This window comes from Procambarus clarkii, chromosome 85 (assembly GCF_040958095.1).
Source record: "Procambarus clarkii isolate CNS0578487 chromosome 85, FALCON_Pclarkii_2.0, whole genome shotgun sequence".
Taxonomy (NCBI): Eukaryota; Metazoa; Arthropoda; class Malacostraca; order Decapoda; family Cambaridae; genus Procambarus; species Procambarus clarkii.
Window position 1 is genome coordinate 16,874,868 of NC_091234.1, and position 20,560 is coordinate 16,895,427.

The window sequence follows — 20,560 nt, forward strand, 5'->3', positions numbered from 1 at the left end:
GCATTTCCTAATCCTTTCACAAGATCTCCTAATCCTTTCAAAAGCACCTAATCCTTTAAAATAATCTAATCCTTTCACAGCATTTCCTAATCCTTTACAATAATCTCCTAATCCTTTCACATCATTTCCTAATCCTTTCATAGCATCTAATCCTTTCAAAAGCACCTAATCCTTTAAAATAATCTCCTAATCCTTTAAAATAATCTCCTAATCCTTTCACAGCATCTTCAACTCCACATTTCTTGTCACTTCTCCATTGGTTTCTCAGACTTTTCACAAGTTTATCAACTTTGTTATTATCGCTTATCCATTGTAACTGTCGGACTTCTGTTTGTTTAATGCTTGTCCTCCCCCCCCCCCCCCACCCCCCCCACCCCCCGCACACGCTAGAATTATTTATGCTCTGTTTATTTGTTTCTTTTTGTTTTTCATTCGTACATATTCGTTTTATTTGTAATATTATGTGATTGCGTGGCGGGTGAGTCGTGTTTTTTTTTTTTTTTTGAGTTTTTTTGGTTTTATATTTGTTTTATTTTGTTTATGTCGAGTGTTTGTGTTTGTTTATAGTGGCGGTAAATTTTTTTTCATACGTAAAATGGATTAATATTAGTATTTAAAAACAGAAAAATATTTTCTGTTTTTATTCCCTCTAGCCATAAGCCTCGGGAGTCACAGTGTGCCTTGCTTCTCCGCTTCTGTTTACGGTTCGTACCTATTCCTGTCCCACTTTATTTGGTTTATCAGCCTCCTCATTCCCCTCTTTGTCTCCTCCTTCTCCATCTTATTCACTCATATCCTTCCCGTTTACAGCTTATCTATTCCATCCTCCACATTATTCACCTTCAATTACTCTGTTCCACATCCTCCTTACCTTACATTCTCCTTTCCCATCCCAGCAAGATTCCTTACAGGCGCCTCAGCACCTCTTGTCTTCGCTGTTCTACCCGTCTCAAGGCTGCCTATAGCGTCTTCTGCCGTCTATATCGATATTCCGCCCGTCACTTGAAGGAGTGATCTGTCTCCGTCTCGCTCTGCTACTTATTCTCGTTTCTTATTTCCTGTTTACCATAGGAAAATAACTTTATTTCTCTCTTGTGTCTGCTGCCTGCCTGCCTGCCCTTCTTCTCTCTCTCTCTCTCTCTCTCTCTCTCTCTCTCTCTCTCTCTCTCTCTCTCTCTCTCTCTCTCTCTCTCTCTCTCTCTCTCTCTCTCTCTCTCTCTCTCCCTCTCCCTCTCTCTCTCTCTCTCTCTCTCTCTCTCTCTCTCTCTCTCTCTCTCTCTCTCTCTCTCTCTCTCTCTCTCTCTCTCTCTCAAAATATAAAACTATAAACTGACATATATAATGATTGTAAAAACCAACAATATTTCGAATAGTATTATTCAACATAGTGTTGCTATACCTCCCTCTCTTCCCTTCTCCCTCTTCCCCCTCTCCTCTTCCTCCCCCTCTTTCCCCTTCTTCCATCCAGTTTATAATATCTAAGAAAATTATTATATTGCTTTAATAATCATAACGAGATGATTCCCAATTAGTAATAATGATCCAGAAACCCGTAGATAGAATGTCTTTTCGTACATCGTCGGTACATCATGTACAAGTGTGAGCTCAGTCTCTTACGCTGATCAACCAGGCTGTGACTCATACGTCAGGCTGCGAGCAGCCGCGTCCAACAGCCTGGTTGACCAGTCCAGCAACCAGGAGGCCTGGTCGACGACCGGGCCGCGGGGACACTAATCCCCCAAAATCATCTCAAGGTATCGTAGGCATATGAAGGGAATGTAGATATTGTTTCTATATTAATATTAGGAGGATTTATCACAACCTCTCCCCCCACCCCCCCCTAACACCACCTCCCTCCCCCCTACCCACCCCCCCTAACACCACCTCCCTCCCCCCTACCCACCCCCCTAACTCCACCTCCCCTCCCCCCTCCCCACCCCCTTAACACCACCTCCCTCCCCCCTCCCCACCCCCTAACACCACCTCCCTCTCCCCTCCCCATCCCCCTAACTCCACCTCCCCCCCCCACCCCCGCAAACGTGACTCCGTCTATCCAGTTAGGGCTCGGGCACCCCCCCCCCCCCGCTCCCCCTATCTAAAAAAATAGGAAAGAAAATAGGATGTATGAGGTACGGGGGGGGGAGGGAGGGGGTCGTAGCTCCCCGGACCGTCGCCTCATGAGCAAACACTCATAATAAGGGAAAAATGAGAAATATCTTCAATTTGTCTAAGTGGGGGACGGGATTGCAATGAGTTATTACCCCCCATTTAGAAGTCCTAGAGTAGCAATAATGGAGGAAGCAGAAGATGGGGGGAAGGGAGGAGGCGATGGGGGGAGGGAGGATGCGATGGGGGGGAAGATAGAGGGGGGGACTGTGATGCTGAAGAGAGGGGGGGCTGTTGGGAAGGGGAAGGAGGGGGAAGTGAGATAAAACGAGGAGAAAGATGAAAGAAGGGAACAGGAGAAAGAGCGAGAGAATTGTATCAATATTTGGATCAGTAATGTCGGAACGGGAGGAAAGAGAGAGAGAGAGAGAGAGAGAGAGAGAGAGAGAGAGAGAGAGAGAGAGAGAGAGAGAGACGTGAGCTAGAGAGAGAGAGAGAGAGAGAGAGAGACGTGAGCTAGAGAGAGAGAGAGAGAGAGACGTGAGCTAGGGAGAGAGAGAGAGAGAGAGAGAGAGAGAGAGAGAGAGAGAGAGAGAGAGAGACGTGAGCTAGAGAGAGAGAGAGAGAGAGAGAGAGAGAGACGTGAGCTAGAGAGAGAGAGAGAGAGAGACGTGAGCTAGGGAGAGAGAGAGAGAGACGTGAGCTAGAGAGAGAGAGAGAGAGAGAGAGAGGGAGAGAGAGAGAGAGAGAGAGAGAGAGAGAGAGAGAGAGAGAGAGAGAGAGAGAGAGAGAGACGTGAGCTAGAGAGAGAGAGAGAGACGTGAGCTAGAGAGAGAGAGAGAGAGAAGAGAGAGAGAGAGAGAGAGAGAGAGACGTGAGCTAGAGAGAGAGAGAGAGAGAGAGACGTGAGCTAGAGAGAGAGAGAGAGAAATAACAGGGTTTATATAATAATTCTTCAACAATCAATCACGTCCCCTCATCAGGGCGAGGCAAGGCAGCACAAAAGAAAAGTTTTCAGCTACACGGACGCTCAGAGAATAAAATTTAATGCATGACTGAGAGCTAATTTCCTTAAGACAAACTGAGTTCAAAATATGATTAATTTTTTTCCATTACCCGAGGCCAGACTTGAAGTTCCCACGGCGTGGAGTCTGTCTCTCTCTCTCTCTCTCTCTCTGTCTCTGTCTCTCTCTCTCTCTCTCTCTCTCTCTCTCTCTCTCTCTCTCTCTCTCTGTCTCTCTGTCTCTCTCTCTCTCTCTCTCTCTCTCTCTCTCTCTCTCTCTCTCTCTCTCTCTCTCTCTCTCTCTCTCTCTCTCTCTCTCTCTCTCTCTCTCTCTCTCTCTCATATACCTTCCCATCCTGATCTTCAGATTCCTTCCCCTTCCTCCTTCCGTCCGTCTCTCCCTCCCACCTCCTACTACCTCCCTCCCACCTGTCCCTCCAAACATTATGAGCCAATACGACCAACATCGGAGGAGATAATAGAGCAGTTCCTCATGTGGGTGACCTGGAGGGGTGACCGCCCCCCTCCCTCCACCCCTGTCACTGTAGGAGGGGTGACCGCCCCCCTCCCTCCACCCCTGTCACTGTAGGAGGGGTGACCGCCCCCCTCCCTCCACCCCTGTCACAGTAGTAGGGGGTGACCGCCCCCCTCCCTCCACCCCTGTCACAGTAGTAGGGGGTGACCGCCCCCTCTCCACCCCTGTCACAATAGGAGGGGTGAACTCTCAACCTACGAAACTACAGGACAGGTTGGACAGGAATGATACAAGTTAAACAAGTTGTTACTTGGATTTAATTCGAGAAAATATAGAGTGTTGGAACTTTATGCTTGACAGTCTCGACAGAGCGTCCAGTTCTAAGAAATTGACAGCGTTCAGTCCCAAGGACTTGACAGAGCGTCCAGTTCTAAGAAATTGACAGCGTTCAGTCCCAAGGACTTGACAGAGCGTCCAGTCCTAAGAAATTGACAGCGTTCAGTCCCAAGGACTTGACAGAGCGTCCAGTCCTAAGAAATTGACAGCGTTCAGTCCCAAGGACTTGACAGAGCGTCCAGTCCTAAGAAATTGACAGCGTTCAGTCCCAAGGACTTGACAGAGCGTCCAGTTCTAAGAAATTGACAGCGTTCAGTCCCAAGAACTTGACAGAGCGTCCAGTCCTGAAGACTTGACAGAGCGTCCGTCGTACGGGAGGTAAATAGCTGCAACTTCTTATGGAAGAGGGGCGATCCTTGTCACTTTGTTCCGGGGTGGGGGTGGGGGGTTATCTTGAGGTTATCTTGAGATCATTAGTTAGAGAGATGGGGTTAGAGAGATGGGGTTAGTGGCACACTAGAAAAGTGACTCTCTCTCTCTCTCTCTCTCTCTCTCTCTCTCTCTCTCTCTCTCTCTCTCTCTCTCTCTCTCTCTCTCTCTCTCTCTCTCTCTCTCTCTCTCTCTCTCTCTCTCTCTCTGTCTCTCTCTCTCTCTCTCTCTCTCTCTCTCTCTCTCTCTCTCTCTCTCTCTCTCTCTCTCTCTCTCTCTCTCTCTCTCTCTCTCTCTCTCTAACCCTCTCTTCCCTCAAAGATGTGTTGGACAATTGATCTGTTGGACAATTGATCTGTTGGACAATTGATCTGCTGGACAATTGATCTGTTGGACAATTGATCTGTTGGACAATTGACCTGTTGGACAATTGATCTGTTGGACAATTGATCTGTTGGACAATTGACCTGTTGGACAATTGATCACTTGGACAATTGATCACTTGGACAATTGACCTGGTGGACAATTGATCTGGTGGAGAATTGACCCGGCGGATAATTGATCCCGTTTTCAGTTTTGGGTCCTCTGGCAGGTTAGGATAAGGGCACCTTAGTACGACAGTTTCCTGACGTTGGGGAACCAATAGCTAGTATCAGTTCCATAAGTCTGTAATCACAGGTTCTGTCCAATAATCCACCCCCCCCCCAAAAAAAAAAAAAATCTATGTATTCCCCAAATATTTTCATGTTCTGTTAATTGTTTTCTTAAGTTCCCCGAAGCCTCTTAAGTTTAAATGCTTCTAAATCGCTATTTTTCAAGTACCTATCAGATTGGTCTAAGATATCTTTTTAAGTACAAGTAAATCTCTCTCAAATTCCCAAGACACTTTTTAAATTCACGTTGGCACATAGCCGTGAAGCCTTTTCTGGTTCTTACACGGCTACTCAAGGCTTTAAAAAGCTCTTACACGGCTACTCAAGGCTTTAAAAAGCTCTTACACGGCTACTCAAGGCTTTAAAAAGCTCTTACACGGCTACTCAAGGCTTTAAAAAGCTCTTACAAGGCTACTCAAGGCTTTTAAAAGCTCTTACAAAGCTACTCAAGGCTTTTAAAAGCTCTTACAAGGCTACTGAAAGCTTTAAAAAGCTCTTACAAGGCTATTCAATGCTTTAAAAAGCTCTTACAAGGTTACTCAAGGCTTTGAAAAGCTCTTACAAGGCTACTAAGGCTTTGAAAAGCTCTTACAAGGCTACTCAAGGCTTTAAAAAGTTCTTACAAGGCTACTCAAGGCTTTAAAAAGTTCTTACAAGGCTACTCAAGGCTTAAAAAAAAACCTCCCCCCTCCACCGTTATTTTTTATTTCCTGCAAAGTCCGATCGGGGTCTTCGGCCAAATTCTACACTGTGCAATTTAAGACTCCAGGGGCCAGATTCACGAAAGCACTTACGCAAATACTTACGAACGTGTACATCTTTCCTCAATCTTTGACGGCTTTGGTTACATTTATTAAACAGTTTACAAGCATGAAAACTTGCCAATCAACTGTTGTCATTGTTATAAACAGCCTCTTGGTGCTTCGGAGCTCATTAACTGTTTAATAATTGTAAACAAAGCCGCCAAAGATTGAGAAAAGATGTACAGGTTCGTAAGTGCTTGCGTAAGTCCTTTCATGAATCTGGCTCCTGAAGTCTTTCGAGTCGTTTCAAAGCCTTTAAGACCAAACCACCTGTAACACAAAAGCGCGCTGATCATTCTGTAATTCAAGATGACGGTCTAGATCAAAGCCCAATTACGCTTTGTTTGATAAAAGAGTTCCCGGGTAAAACAAGCTAGTTAGTGGTGGAAGCGGTTTGGCTTTGTTTCAAGCGGACCGTGATTTATCAGCACGAATTTGAATTGAACTATCAGAGGAGAGCGCCAAGCCATTATGACTATATAGCACTGGGAAGGGGGTCAGGATAAGGATTTGGGATGGGACGGGGGGAAAGGAATGGTGCCCAACCACTTGTGGACGGTCGGGGATTGAACGCCGACCTGCACGAAACGAGACCGTCGCTCTACCGTCCAGCCCAAGTGGTTGGACTTATTAGGACGAAGAACACTAATGTTTCATCAACGTTATCTATCATCTAGCGCACAGTACCCCAGGGCACAGTACCCCAGTGCACAGTACCCCAGGGCACAGTACCCCAGGGCACAGTACCCCAGTGCACAGTACCCCAGGACACAGTACCCCAGTGCACAGTACCCCAGTGCACAGTACCCCAGTGCACAGTACCCTAGTGCACAGTACCCCAGAACACAGTACCCCAGTGCACAGTACCCCAGGGCACAGTACCCAGCGCACAGTACCCCAGTGCACAGTACCCCAGTGCACAGTACCCCAGTGCACAGTACCCCAGGGCACAGTACCCCAGTGCACAGTACCCCAGTGCACAGTACCCGTGCACAGTGCCCCAGTGCACAGTACCCCAGGGCACAGTACCCCAGCGCACAGTACCACAGGGCACAGTACCCCAGTGCACAGTACCCCAGTGCACAGTACCCCAGCATGAATAATTACCGCAATAAATATCTAACCTCGTTGTCCTCACGGTAGATTTATCTGAAAATGACCACTTTCTTATCTATATACATAGCTACTTCCTTACCATACATGTACATGTAACATCCTTACATGCATGTATACCTATGTATAGCTGTTAATAAGAGGCTGTTATATACTGGGTGTTTGTAGGCACGTGTTCAAGAGTCAGGCCCGCGGGGCGGGAGTGTTCATGTTCACAGAAAGTTCTGACATGAGTGAACAGGTCCCTAGCAAGCACAAAGAGCGTGAAGAATCAATAAGTTATGAACTACCCCTCCCACCTTTCCTCTCTCCCTCCTTCCTTCCCTCTCTCCCTTTTCCTCTTTTGCTTCCCCCACCTGTTGGCTCTATCTGGTTACTCTCCACCTCCTACTCATCTCTCCCCCTCTGCCTCTCAGCATTTATTTTTCCTTTCTTCTTTTCCCCTCTCCCATTCTATCCCCCTCCCTTCCTCTCTCCACTTCCTGTCAATCCTCCCCCCTCCTGTCCTCTCTCTCTCTCTCTGTCTCTCTCTCTCTCTCTCTCTCTCTCTCTCTCTCTCTCTCTCTCTCTCTCTCTCTCTCTCTCTCTCTCTCTCTCTCTCTCTCTCTCTCTCTCTCTCTCTCTCCTCTCTCTCTCTGTCTGTCTCTCTCTCTCTGTCTCTCTCTCTCTGTCTCTCTCTCTCTGTCTCTCTCTCTCTGTCTCTCTCTCTCTGTCTCTCTCCTCTCTCTCTCTCTCTCTCTCTCTCTCTCTCTCTCTCTCTCTCTCTCTCTCTCTCTCTCTCTCTCTCTCTCTCTCTCTCTCTCTCTCTCTCTCTCTTTCTCAACCTTCCTCTTTCCACTTCCTGTCTATATTCGTGAGTTAATAGGGGCTATGGCCTTTGAATTTTTATACCATTGTGTCTCATTTGGAACCCTCGTTTATTGGTGCTCATTTGACATTTTCTGCAAAGTTGTTTATGAATTCTATTGCCGCCTTGACTCTGTTTGCCAGTAACGACGGGAAGTCGTTCTATTGTTTACAGTGGCAGTAAGGAAGTCATTCCATTGTTTACAGTGACAGTAAGGAAGTCGTTCCATTGTTTACAGTGACAGTAAGGAAGTCGTTCCATTGTTTACAGTGGCAGTAAGGAAGTCATTCCATTGTTTACAGTGGCAGTAAGGAAGTCATTCCATTGTTTACAGTGGCAGTAAGGAAGTCGTTCTATTGTTTACAGTGGCAGTAAGGAAGTCGTTCTATTGTTTACAGTGACAGTAAGGAAGTCGTTCCATTGTTTACAGTGGCAGTAAGGAAGTCATTCCATTGTTTACAGTGGCAGTAAGGAAGTCGTTCTATTGTTTACAGTGGCAGTAAGGAAGTCGTTCTATTGTTTACAGTGACAGTAAGGAAGTCGTTCTATTGTTTACAGTGACAGTAAGGAAGTCGTTCCATTGTTTACAGTGGCAGTAAGGAAGTCATTCCATTGTTTACAGTGGCAGTAAGGAAGTCATTCCATTGTTTACAGTGGCAGTAAGGAAGTCGTTCTATTGTTTACAGTGGCAGTAAGGAAGTCGTTCTATTGTTTACAGTGGCAGTAAGGAAGTCATTCTATTGTTTACAGTGGCAGTAAGGAAGTCATTCCATTGTTTACAGTGGCAGTAAGGAAGTCATTCTATTGTTTACAGTGGCAGTAAGGAAGTCGTTCTATTGTTTACAGTGGCAGTAAGGAAGTCGTTCTATTGTTTACAGTGGCAGTAAGGAAGTCATTCTATTGTTTACAGTGGCAGTAAGGAAGTCATTCCATTGTTTACAGTGGCAGTAAGGAAGTCGTTCTATTGTTTACAGTGGCAGTAAGGAAGTCGTTCTATTGTTTACAGTGGCAGTAAGGAAGTCATTCTATTGTTTACAGTGGCAGTAAGGAAGTCGTTCTATTGTTTACAGTGGCAGTAAGGAAGTCGTTCCATTGTTTACAGTGGCAGTAAGGAAGTCATTCTATTGTTTACAGTGACAGTAAGGAAGTCATTCCATTGTTTACAGTGATAGTAAGGAAGTCATTCCATTGTTTACAGTGACAGTAAGGAAGTCATTCCATTGTTTACAGTGACAGTAAGGAAGTCATTCCATTGTTTACAGTGACAGTAAGGAAGTCATTCCATTGTTTACAGTGACAGTAAGGAAGTTGTGTTAGGACAAAAGTTTATTCAGAATATTTGTTTCCAATACTTCTTACATTCTTATTTTTGTTGTGTTCGGACAGGTTATTACCTGAGGCGCCTTGCTTGTAACAACACAACCAACACAACCACAACCACCACAACCACAACACCACCACAACCAACACAACCACCACCACCACAACACAACCACAACACCACCACAACACAACCACAACCACCACAACACAACCACCACACCACAACACCACCACAACACCTGCTGTATTAAAACCTAGCCAACATGAGAAAATACGGTCAGTGTGTTATTCCAGGCGGTATTTATTTCCTTAACGGCCTCATTACTTGCCTGTGAGGGGCTGGAGATGATGGCTAGGGGGGGGCATTGCCCCCTTCCCCCCCCCCTCTCCTTCCCCCCCTCTCCTTCCCTCCCCCCCCTCCCTCCTGAGAAGGGGTGATGATGCCCCCCACCCCCACCCCACACCCCTTCTCTCTTCAAAGAGACCCCATCACCCTTTGTGTTCTCCCTTAGAACTGGGTGCTTGCGTTCACGAGTTCTCTACCAGTGAATGAAGGAACTCTTCTTCCCTCCAGAGAGTTCACGAGTTCTCTACCAGTGAATGAAGGAACTCTTCTTCCCTCCAGAGAGTTCACGAGTTCTCTACCAGTGAATGAAGGAACTCTTCTTCCCTCCAGAGAGTTCACGAGTTCTCTACCAGTGAATGAAGGAACTCTTCTTCCCTCCAGAGAGTTCACGAGTTCTCTACCAGTGAATGAAGGAACTCTTCTTTCCTCCAGAGAGTTCACGAGTTCTCTACCAGTGAATGAAGGAACTCTTCTTCCCTCCAGAGAGTTCACGAGTTCTCTACCAGTGAATGAAGGAACTCTTCTTCCCTCCAGAGAGTTCACGAGTTCTCTACCAGTGAATGAAGGAACTCTTCTTCCCTCCAGAGAGTTCACGAGTTCTTTACCAGTAAATGAAGGAACTCTTCTTCCCTCCAGAGAGTTCACGAGTTCTCTACCAGTGAATGAAGGAACTCTTCTTCCCTCCAGAGAGTTCAAGAGTTCTAATTCATTTATTGGGGGATGGAAAGTGAGTTTGTGTAAATGAGGGGAATATGTATATTTGCTGGCGTTAGAGTGTGCTGGGGGAACCTGTGGGAATGTCAGACGACCCCAGAGGACCCCCAGAGGACCCCCAGACGACCCCCAGACAACCCCAGACTTCCCCAGAGGATCCCAGAGAACCCCCAGACGACCACAGAACATCCCAGACTTCCCCAGAGGACACCAGACGACCCCAGAGGACCCCCAGACGACCCCAGACTTCCCCAGGGAACACCAGACGACCCCAGACTTCCCCAGGGAACACCAGACGACCCCAGACTTCCCCAGGGAACACCAGACGACCCCAGACTTCCCCAGGGAACACCAGACGACCCCAGACTTCCCCAGGGAACACCAGACGACCCCAGACTTCCCCAGGGAACACCAGACGACCCCAGACTTCCCCAGGGAACACCAGACGACCCCAGACTTCCCCAGAGGATCCCAGAGAACCCCAGACGACCCCAGAGAACCCCCAGAAGACCCCCAGACGACCCCAGAAGACCCCAGACTACCCTAGATGACCCCAGACGACCCCAGAGTCTCCATGTAGAATATTTATGAAAAATAAGTATTTAATATATTAAAATATATATGTGTTCTTATTGAGCAAAGTTTAAAAACGCAATAAGAAAAATACATTGTTATCTTAAGCTAATTTGATTGTTTGGATGAAAAAGACGATTTTTACTGAATGGAGTCAGGTTATCTTGAGATAATTTCGGGGCTTTAGTGTCCCCGCGGCCCGGTCCTCGACCAGGCCTCCACCCCCAGGAAGCAGCCCGTGACAGCTGACTAACACCCAGGTACCTATTTTACTGCTAGGTAACAGGGGCATAGGGTGAAAGAAACACTGCCCATTGTTTCTCGCCGGCGCCTGGGATCGAACCCGGGATCACAGGTGCAGCGTGCTGTCCGCTCGGCCGACCGGCTCCCTACAAACCGACAGAATCAAAACAATTTAAAACAAAAATTTGTTTGGCGTTTGAGATAAACAAATTCTTATTTCATCTATTTAGGGCGGGACAAAATCACGATAACGAGGGAAAATTTATGTCTGTCAATGCCCAATCAGTTCCTCCACCCCCACCCCCTTCCTCATACTTTTTTCCCTTTGCCTTCAAAAATGTGTATTTGAAGTTTTAGGGAAAATAAGTTTATGGTAAAAAAATTTGGAGAAACAAATTAGTTGCCTTGTTTGGGTCTGGCAGGATATTTTGTTTGTTGCTTAGACGAACAAATTATTATTAAACAATTATTAAATTATTATTATACAATTATTAAATTATACAATTATTAAACAGTTAATGAGCTCCGAAGCACCAGGAGGCTGTTTATAACAATAACAACAGTTGATTGGGTAGTTTTCATGCTTGTAAACTGTTTAATAAATGTAACCAAAGCCGTCAAAGATTGAGGACAGGTGTACACGTTCGTAAGTGCTTGCGTAACTGCTTCGTGAATCTGGCCCCTGTACTAGAAAATGGACGCGGCTGGCGAAAGTGACGTACACTCCCGTTTTCTGTTTTGGGTCCTCTGGTAGGTTAGGAGAGACCACTTTAAATTCAGAGACACTTTAAACAATTGCGTACAAAGTGCTTTCAACCCCCAAACAACCCCATTAACGCAAATTGGGCCGGCGCTCACAACAGCAATCCGTAATTCGTGAGGTCTACTTAACCTATTCTCCTATTCATCTGTTTCATATTCTTCTATTCTTCTTCCGTGTTCATCATCGGGCTCATTTGCCTCCTGTGACGAGTATGTGGCCATTTATTGCAACTCTCATTGTAACTGCTTCCTTTATCTTGCTCAGCACTACCAACCCCAGCATCACGACCGTGAAATCTCACCTACACACACACACACACACACACACACACACACACACACACACACACAGTGATGTGGTGGAGGCTGACTCCATACACAGTTTTAAATGTAGATATGATAGAGCCCAGTAGGCTCACGAATCTTTACACCTGTTGATTGACAGTTGAGAGGCGGGACCAAAGAGCCAGAGCTCAACCCCCTCCCCACACACCCCCTCCCCACACCCCCACACCCACACCCCCCTCCCCACACCCCTACAGGGGGGGGGGAGACCATTCTCACTGGGTCCAGGCGGGCCATAAAATTAGATCAGGCTTCGAGTCCTCCACTCCAAAATCAGAATGACAATCGTGGGGGCGCCTTGAAACCCGACCCTGACCCCCTTACTCAGTCTTCCCCCTCCCCCCCCCCCACCCCTCACGTCCCCTCCCGACCCCTCACATCTCTCCTATGACCCCTCACCCCTCACAATCTTATCTCTTTCAATGTTCTGCTATCACTACGATCTTCCATCCCTCCCCCCCTTCAGTGTCTTCCCCTCCTGATCAAGCAAACCTCACTACCCAGTGTCTTCTTCCTCCCCCTCTTTCCCCTCTCTCTCCTCTCTCTCTCTCCCCTCTCCTTGTGCATCATTTCCCCTCTACTACCTTCTCTGTCTCTCCTCATACTCTCCGTTACTCCCACCTTAAGGTGACGTAGACTCACATACGGGGAACATACACACTCGGAGCCGCTTTGGTGTGTTAATGTTTGTAAATTGTCGTGTATTGTCTGTGCTAAAACATTGTTAGTTTAGTATCGGTGTGTGCAAGACTTTGGAGGAGTGTGCAAGACTTTGGAGGTGTGTGCAAGACTTTGGAGGTGTGTGCTAGACTTTGGAGGTGTGTGCAAGACTTTGGAGGTGTGTGCAAGACTTTGGAGGAGTGTGCAAGACTTTGGAGGTGTGTGCAAGACTTTGGAGGTGTGTGTTAGACTTTGGAGGTGTGTGTTAGACTTTGGAGGTGTGTGCAAGACTTTGGAGGTGTGTGTTAGACTTTGGAGGTGTGTGCAAGACTTTGGAGGTGTGTGTTAGACTTTGGAGGTGTGTGCTAGACTTTGGAGGTGTGTGCTAGACTTTGGAGGTGTGTGTTAGACTTTGGAGGTGTGTGTTAGACTTTGGAGGTGTGTGTTAGACTTTGGAGGTGTGTGTTAGACTTTGGAGGTGTGTGCTAGACTTTGGAGGTGTGTGTTAGACTTTGGAGGTGTGTGCAAGACTGCAGGTGTGTGCAACAGCAAACTACTGACGTAGAATGTACAGCGGGATGCTTTCTTATCCACACCCTCGTATATGAGTCCGCACTCCGGATATTAAAGGAACGTTTGGTCTGTTCGCGCGACCGGCCGCTACTCCAGACCGGATAATGTTATTTAACCCACTGTCCCTCACCCCTCATCTCTCCCCCCTCCCCCCCCCCATCATCCTCCTCATCCTTATCCTCATCCTCCTCTGGGGGCGAATAGTTAAGGATTGAGTCTCAGACACTTTCTGTGTGTACTATTCACCTAATTGTGCTTGCGGGGGTTGAGCTCTGGCTCTTTCGGCCCGCCTCTCAACTGTCAATCAACTGTTTCTACTACTACTACTATTTTTTTCCACACCCCACACACACACAGAGGTGGGACCAAAGAGCCGAAGCTCAACTCCGGGAAGCACAATTAGGTAAGTACACACACACACACACACACACACACACACACACACACACACACACACACACACACACACACACGTGGGGCCTGGTAGCCTGGTGGATAGCGCGCAGGACTCGTAATTCTGTGGTGCGGGTTCGACTCCCGCACCAGGCAGAAACAAATGGGCAAAGTTTCTTTCACCCTGAATGCCCCTGTTACCTGGCATTAAATAGGTACCTGGGAGTTAGTCAGCTGTCACGGGCTGCTTCCTGGGGTGTGTGTGTGTGTGGTGTGAAGGAAAAAAAAGTAGTTAGTAAAACAGTTGATTGACAGTTGAGAGGCGGGCCGAAAGAGCAAAGCTCCCGCAAACACCTAGGTGAACTAGGTGAACACACATACACACACACACACTCTCTCTCTCTCTCTCTCTCTCTCTCTCTCTCTCTCTCTCTCTCTCTCTCTCTCTCTCTCTCTCTCTCTCTCTCTCTCTCTCTCTCTCTCTCGCTCTCTCGCTCTCTCTCCCCCACTCTCCCTTAGCGTCGTCGTTGGAGTTCCCGGGACAATTACTGGAGAACTGCCTAATACAGCAGACACCAAACTTTTACTCGTCATCATCATCAACACTGAGTTTCTCTCCCTCTCTCCCTCTCTCCCTCTCTCCCAAGGGAGAGAGGGAGAAGGAGAGAAAGAGGGAGAAAGAGAGGCAAGGAGAAGCAAATAAGATAAAATGTTTGACGAGGAAAGAGAAATGAGAGTGTAAGGAAAATTGGGAGATGGGAAAAAAAGAGAAGTTGTTTGGTAGGAAAATAGAACTTGGGCTATTAGCTGTTGTTGTTTAAGATTCGCTACTTGGAACAAAAAGTTACAAGTAGCACGGGCTATGGTGATCCCGTTGTGGACTTACACTGGCATGGAGCTGGCTGTAACTTGAGGGCGACTATAAGTACTCTCTGGGTATTTGAAGTGGTGGAGGCACAGCGGAAGGCTCTCTCCCACCTCTCCTCTCCCACTGGCCCTAACTGCTGCCAGATAACAGTCTGCCTTTACGTATCTTAAATGTACTACTACTGCTGCTGCTGCTGCTGTTACTGCTGCTGCTGCTATTACTGCTGCTGCTGCTGTTTCTACTGCTGTTTCTGCTGCTGCTGCTGCTGCTAGTGTTGCATTCTCAAGGTAGTGGAGATTTTAATACCCTGTTTTACAGTCTAATTCCACGAAAAATCACGAAGCATTCAGACCCCTAGCCTGTTTTCTCCCAAAACACAGCCTGTTTTAATGTAAAAGTACCCAAGATCTAAGATGTATTAAAAATCCAGCCCATTCTCCTAAAATGACAGTACTTGTAGTACGATGTGGCCAATAGTACAAACATGGACATGATGGACCGGTAGAAAGTCAACTTTAATATATATATATATATATATATATATATATATATATATATATATATATATATATATATATATATATAGTGCAGTATCGCAGTGACTCGAACTCTCGGCGCTGGCAGTACCCAGATCGATGGTTCCAGTTGACATGGATCACAGTCATATAAATCACAGCCACAGAGCTCCATTGAGTGAGTTAGTATGACAAGAGAGAGAGAGAGAGAGAGAGAGAGAGAGAGAGAGAGAGAGAGAGAGAGAGAGAGAGAGAGAGAGAGAGAGAGAGAGAGAGAGTGTAATGAGGCTGGATAAATGGATTGGATACGCGTAGGTGGGTATAAGAGAGAGACGGAAGGATGCTGTATGTGAAGGGTGGAGAGGCACGCAGTGGGAGGGAGAGGGAGGGGAGAGAGAGAGAAGGGGAGAGAGGAAGAAGAGTGAGGGGGAGGAAAAGAGATAGGGAGAAGAGGAGAGAAACTGAAGAAATAGGGAGATGAAAAGATGAGAAGCAATGAAGAGGTTTGTCAGGGAGATAAGAGAATGGAGGAGAATGAGATAGGAAGGAAGGGAGTTAGAACAGAGGAGTATAGACCACGTTGATAACAGGATAACGAAACAGACGAAGAAACACACACTAAGAATGTTCGAAAACAAGATAACTAAAAATTTAAAAGGCAAACAAAATATGTAACGAATCATAAAGAATGGGAAGGAAAGAGGATGTAAACAAGGGGGGTGAAGAGGGAAAGAAAACGGGCATAGAAAAAGAAAGTGGGTGTAAATACAGGAGAGGGGGAAGAAAATGACTGTAATAAAGGGGGTGGGAAGGAAATGGGTGTACCCAAGGGGGAGATGGGAAGAAAAAGGGCATAGACAAAGTAAGAAGGGGGAAGAAAGTGGATATATATAACAAGGAAAGGGGCTTTAATAACAGGAAACACGAGAAGGTGTACAAACGGGAAAGGGGGGAAAACAGCAGTGGAAAGGGGGCTAAACAGGGGTGGGAGGGTACAGGTAAACAGATATAAACAGAGAGGGAAGGATGGGGATGCAAACAGAGGGGGAGGAAGAGGGAGGAGGGGCTCAGAGGGAGAGTAAACAGAGAGAGAGAAAGAATGAAGAGAGGACTTGAGAGAGAGAGAGCATTAACTAGGATAATAAACATTAAGTAAATTAAGGCTATTGATTTACGGAGAATGTGAGGGCGGTGAGGGAGTGTGAGGGAGTATGAGAGAGTGTGAGGGAGTGTGAGGGAGTATGAGAGAGAGTGAGGGAGTATGAGGGAGAGGGCGTGAGGGAAGGAATGTGACAGACACACAGAGAGAATGTGAAGGAGATGAGAGGGGGAGAGAAAACAGATAATGAGGGGGGAAGGTGAGTGAACGAGAGATGAGGAACTGTACAATGAGTGACCGATCGATGTAAGCTGAAAAATGAGAAAAAATATTAAGCAAATTGAAAAGTGCAGACCAACTCAAATGGTGATTTGGAATGGGAGTAATTAATGGGTAGTGAGTAAGCTGAGAGAGAGAGAGAGAGAGAGAGAGAGAGAGAGAGAGAGAGAGAGAGAGAGAGAGAGAGAGAGAGAGAGAGAGAGAGAGGGGGGGGGGGGAATGTATGTTATGAGGATAGGCAAGGTTGCCTGGGTATAAACCCATGTTCCCCCTCACTATAAAACCCATCATTAGCCAGTACTTGTTACCCAGCAAGGAAACTCCTGGGAAAATTTTGCTTAACTCTTTCCATATTTTGTAGTTTATTGTCCTAATATAATATTCGTTGTAGTAACTAGAAAAGATAGGATTATTAAATATATATAATTTTACTCTCTTTGGGGAGAGAGAGAGAGAGACACTCTCTCCCCAAACTCCAGACACTCTCTCCCCCCACACCCCAGACACACTCTCCCCAAACTCCAGACACACTCTCACCCCCCCCCCCCAGACATCCTCTCCCCAATCCTCAGACTATATGAGTTCTTAACCACACATACCACCAACGTCCCCCATAACCACAGTCATAGAAACATTACCAAATTCCTTCCCTTATACCAGTTCATTTCCTCGTCTCTTTCACCTCATACCCAGTCACCGGCTTTAGTATCAAGCTCCATAAATCATAGAAAAGGCCCAAACGGCCAACAGAGAGAACGGGTCAGACTAAGCCTCCGTGTAACAATCAAATGGTCATCAGAAAAGGGGAGTCGGTTTTAATCCTATTTGAAGCCGTCAGCAGCGGTCATTCATTGCCGCCATTCCTTCATGACGGCCTGTTTTCATGCCTTGATAGACTGGCTTGACGCCTTGACGGCCTGGCTTGACGCCTTGATGGTCTGCCTTGACGGCGAGACTTAAGTTCATAACTGCTTCATATCCGTCAGAATTATGAGGTAAATAAATTATAAGACGTCATTCAAATTGAGCCAAAAAGCTGTGTGTGTTATGAGCGGAGGAGGTGGAGGAATGGGGCGAGAGGAGGAAGATAAATGGAACAAGAGAAGAAGAAGGAAGATTGCTGGTGTGTTTGTTTACTAACCAGTAGTTAAGCTGTTTACAGGCAAACTAACGAAGCAGACAACACTCCTTCAAGGAGTGCCGGACCAACCGGGCTGTGGTGGGTATGTGGGCCTGCGGGCCACTCCAAGCAACAGCCTGTTGGACCAAACTCTCACAAGTCAAGCCTGGCCTCGGGCCGGGCTTGGGGAGTAGTAGAACTCCCAGAACCCTATCAACCAGGTATATACTGCTTATTGAACGATACACAACACTCCCACCCCATATTTTTTTGCATACAATACTGTATTACAAGCCATGTGTGCCCGTAGTGCATACAATGCTGTATTTTATATCATGTGAACTGATAGTATATAGAGTACCGTACTTCGTGGATCCCGTAGCGCAGTGACTACGTTTTCCAATCAGAATCGAGGATCTCGGGTTAGTTCCCAATGGACAGATACGGTTGGGCATATTTTCTTTAACCTAATGCATCTCTTCACCTAGCAGTAAATAGGTACCCAGAAGTTAGTCAACTGTTGTGGGGTTGCATCCTGGGGAGGGTCAGTAGTTTGATCTGGTGGGGGGGGGGGAATCTCGATACAAACGTAAAATATGTACATACACAGGCTACCTGTCCCCGGCAACGGAAATTATAGACCATATAAGCCCATAGTGTATACAATTCTGTATTGCACGTATAAGTTTATAGTTCATACAGTATTGTATTATAGATCATAATTATACATGAGTATATTATGTAGTTAAGTCTTGGATACTCACCATTGTATAGGGAATAAAAATAAGCTTAATAATTCTCCCTTAAACCATGATCAAATATATATATTTTCCAAGGGAATTATGACCAAATATACCCCAGAGGTGAAGTTGGGTTGACAGCCCTTGTCCTCAAGGATCTATAAGGAAATCCCTTGTTGATACCTCGAAGTCCTTTCAGACCTGAGTCTTACCCTACTGTGAAATACCTGTCGGTCAAACGGTATCCCATCGGAGAGGTATTTGCCGAGTCAACACGTCAAGAGCGGCATTCATCCGAGAGTCAATGAAAGTAATGAATCTCTTTCAGTTTGACGGCTGATGCCATCTGGTCCGTTTCTTGTGTATAGTTTTGGACTGAATATTGCCTTGCTCCCGGATGGTCACTTGGAGTGGTGTATTGGCCTGGTTGTGCTTGCGGGGGTTGAAATTGAAATTGAAATAAGTTTATTGAGGTAAAATACACACAAAGGGATGAGGTAGCTCAAGCTATTCTCACCCCGTTCAGTACATCGTGTTAATACATACATAGACACACATCACAAACAATAAACATATTACCAAACTTTCTCTGAGGTTCTCTGAATGTTTTTGTTCCATGCGTCAATGTTTTTGTTCCATGCGTCAGTGTTCTTGTTCCATGCGTCAATGTTCTTGTTCCATGCGTCTGTGTTCTTGTTCTATGCGCCTGTGTTCTTGTTCTATGCGTCTATGTTCTTGTTCCATGGGTCTGTGTTTTTGTTCCATGCGTCTATGTTCTCGTTCCATGCGTCAATGTTCTCGTTCCATGCGTCAATGTTCTCGTTCCATGCATCTATGTTCTCGTTCCATGCGTCTATGTTCTCGTTCCATGCGTCAATGTTCTCGTTCCATGCGTCAGTGTTCTCGTTCCATGCGTCTATGTTCTCGTTCCATGCGTCAATGTTCTCGTTCCATGCGTCTATGTTCTCGTTCCATGCGTCTATGTTCTCGTTCCATGCGTCTATGTTCTCGTTCCATGCGTCTATGTTCTGTGTCTATGTTTATTCTCATTTCTAATTTCCTACTGTCCCTTCCTCCCTCCTTCGTGTTATCTCCCTCCCTCACTTCCTCCTTTTCTTCACTCCTTCCTTCACTCCTTCTTTCACTCCTTCTTTCACTCTTCCTTCTTCTTCACGTCCATGCTTCCTCTACCTTCCTTCCATTTATTACAAGAACAAACATTACATGGACTTGTGCCAACACGGTGAAATGATGTGTTCAGGCGAGAGACCAATATTGTCACCACACCAACACCTGCCACACCAACACCTGCCACACCAACACCTGCCACCCCAACACCTGCCACCCCAACACCTGCCACACCAACACCACCACACCAACACCACCACACCAACACCACCACACCAACACCACCACATCAACACCTGCCACACCCACCACCACATCACCACCACCACACCAACACCCACCACACCAACACCACCACACCAACACCTGCCACACCCACCACCACACCAACACCTGCCACCCCAACACCTGCCACACCAACACCTGCCACACCAACACCTGCCACCCCAACACCCACCACACCAACACCACCACATCAACACCTGCCACACCCACCACCACACCAACACCTGCCACACCCACCACCACACCACCACCACCACACCAACACCCACCACAAATCTTACACTTCAAGATAAGAAACTCACCCTTAGACTAACATCTCATTGTTTTTCATCATCAGCATCTTGCTTAACTACCTTTTTTGTTCCTTCACGGCTCTTCCATCATCTCAGACGAATGCTAAACACAGTCCTCCGTGTCACTGGGCCCCACGAGTCTCAAGACGGCATCACATTCCACTACCAAGACCTCAATCTTGCCCCCTGGACACGCCTGTCACTCGTTACGTAACGGTTAGGCTTTAATTGTTCCTTGGGCATCCCAAGATGGCGTCAATTACTCGATCTGAGATGAAGACGACGCTACGGGATTGTGTTTTTGATGTCCTCTTGGGCGCGAGAGAGAGAGAGAGAGAGAGAGAGAGAGAGAGAGAGAGAGAGAGAGAGAATGGGGGAAGGGGAAATGGGTAAACAGTGATACAATGAAGAGAGTGGGAAACAAGAGTTGAACAAAGAACAAAGGATTAATGACAGCAACTTGCGGGGAAAAATGAAGAATAGACGAGGAATAGGGAGCGAGACAGGGGCCACCAGGAGACAGGCACCACCAGGAG

General features: G+C 46.6%; 1 protein-coding gene across 1 annotated transcript in view; it reads left to right on the plus strand.

The window, feature by feature from the left end:
- Positions 1-10,179, plus strand: part of LOC138358709 (uncharacterized) — a 68,070-nt gene extending 57,891 nt beyond the window's left edge. The window contains exon 4 of the mRNA XM_069316867.1: positions 9,601-10,179. Coding sequence (XP_069172968.1) covers positions 9,601-10,179 — 579 coding nt within the window. The remainder of the gene's footprint in view (positions 1-9,600) is intronic.
- The last annotated feature ends 10,381 nt before the right edge of the window (positions 10,180-20,560 follow it).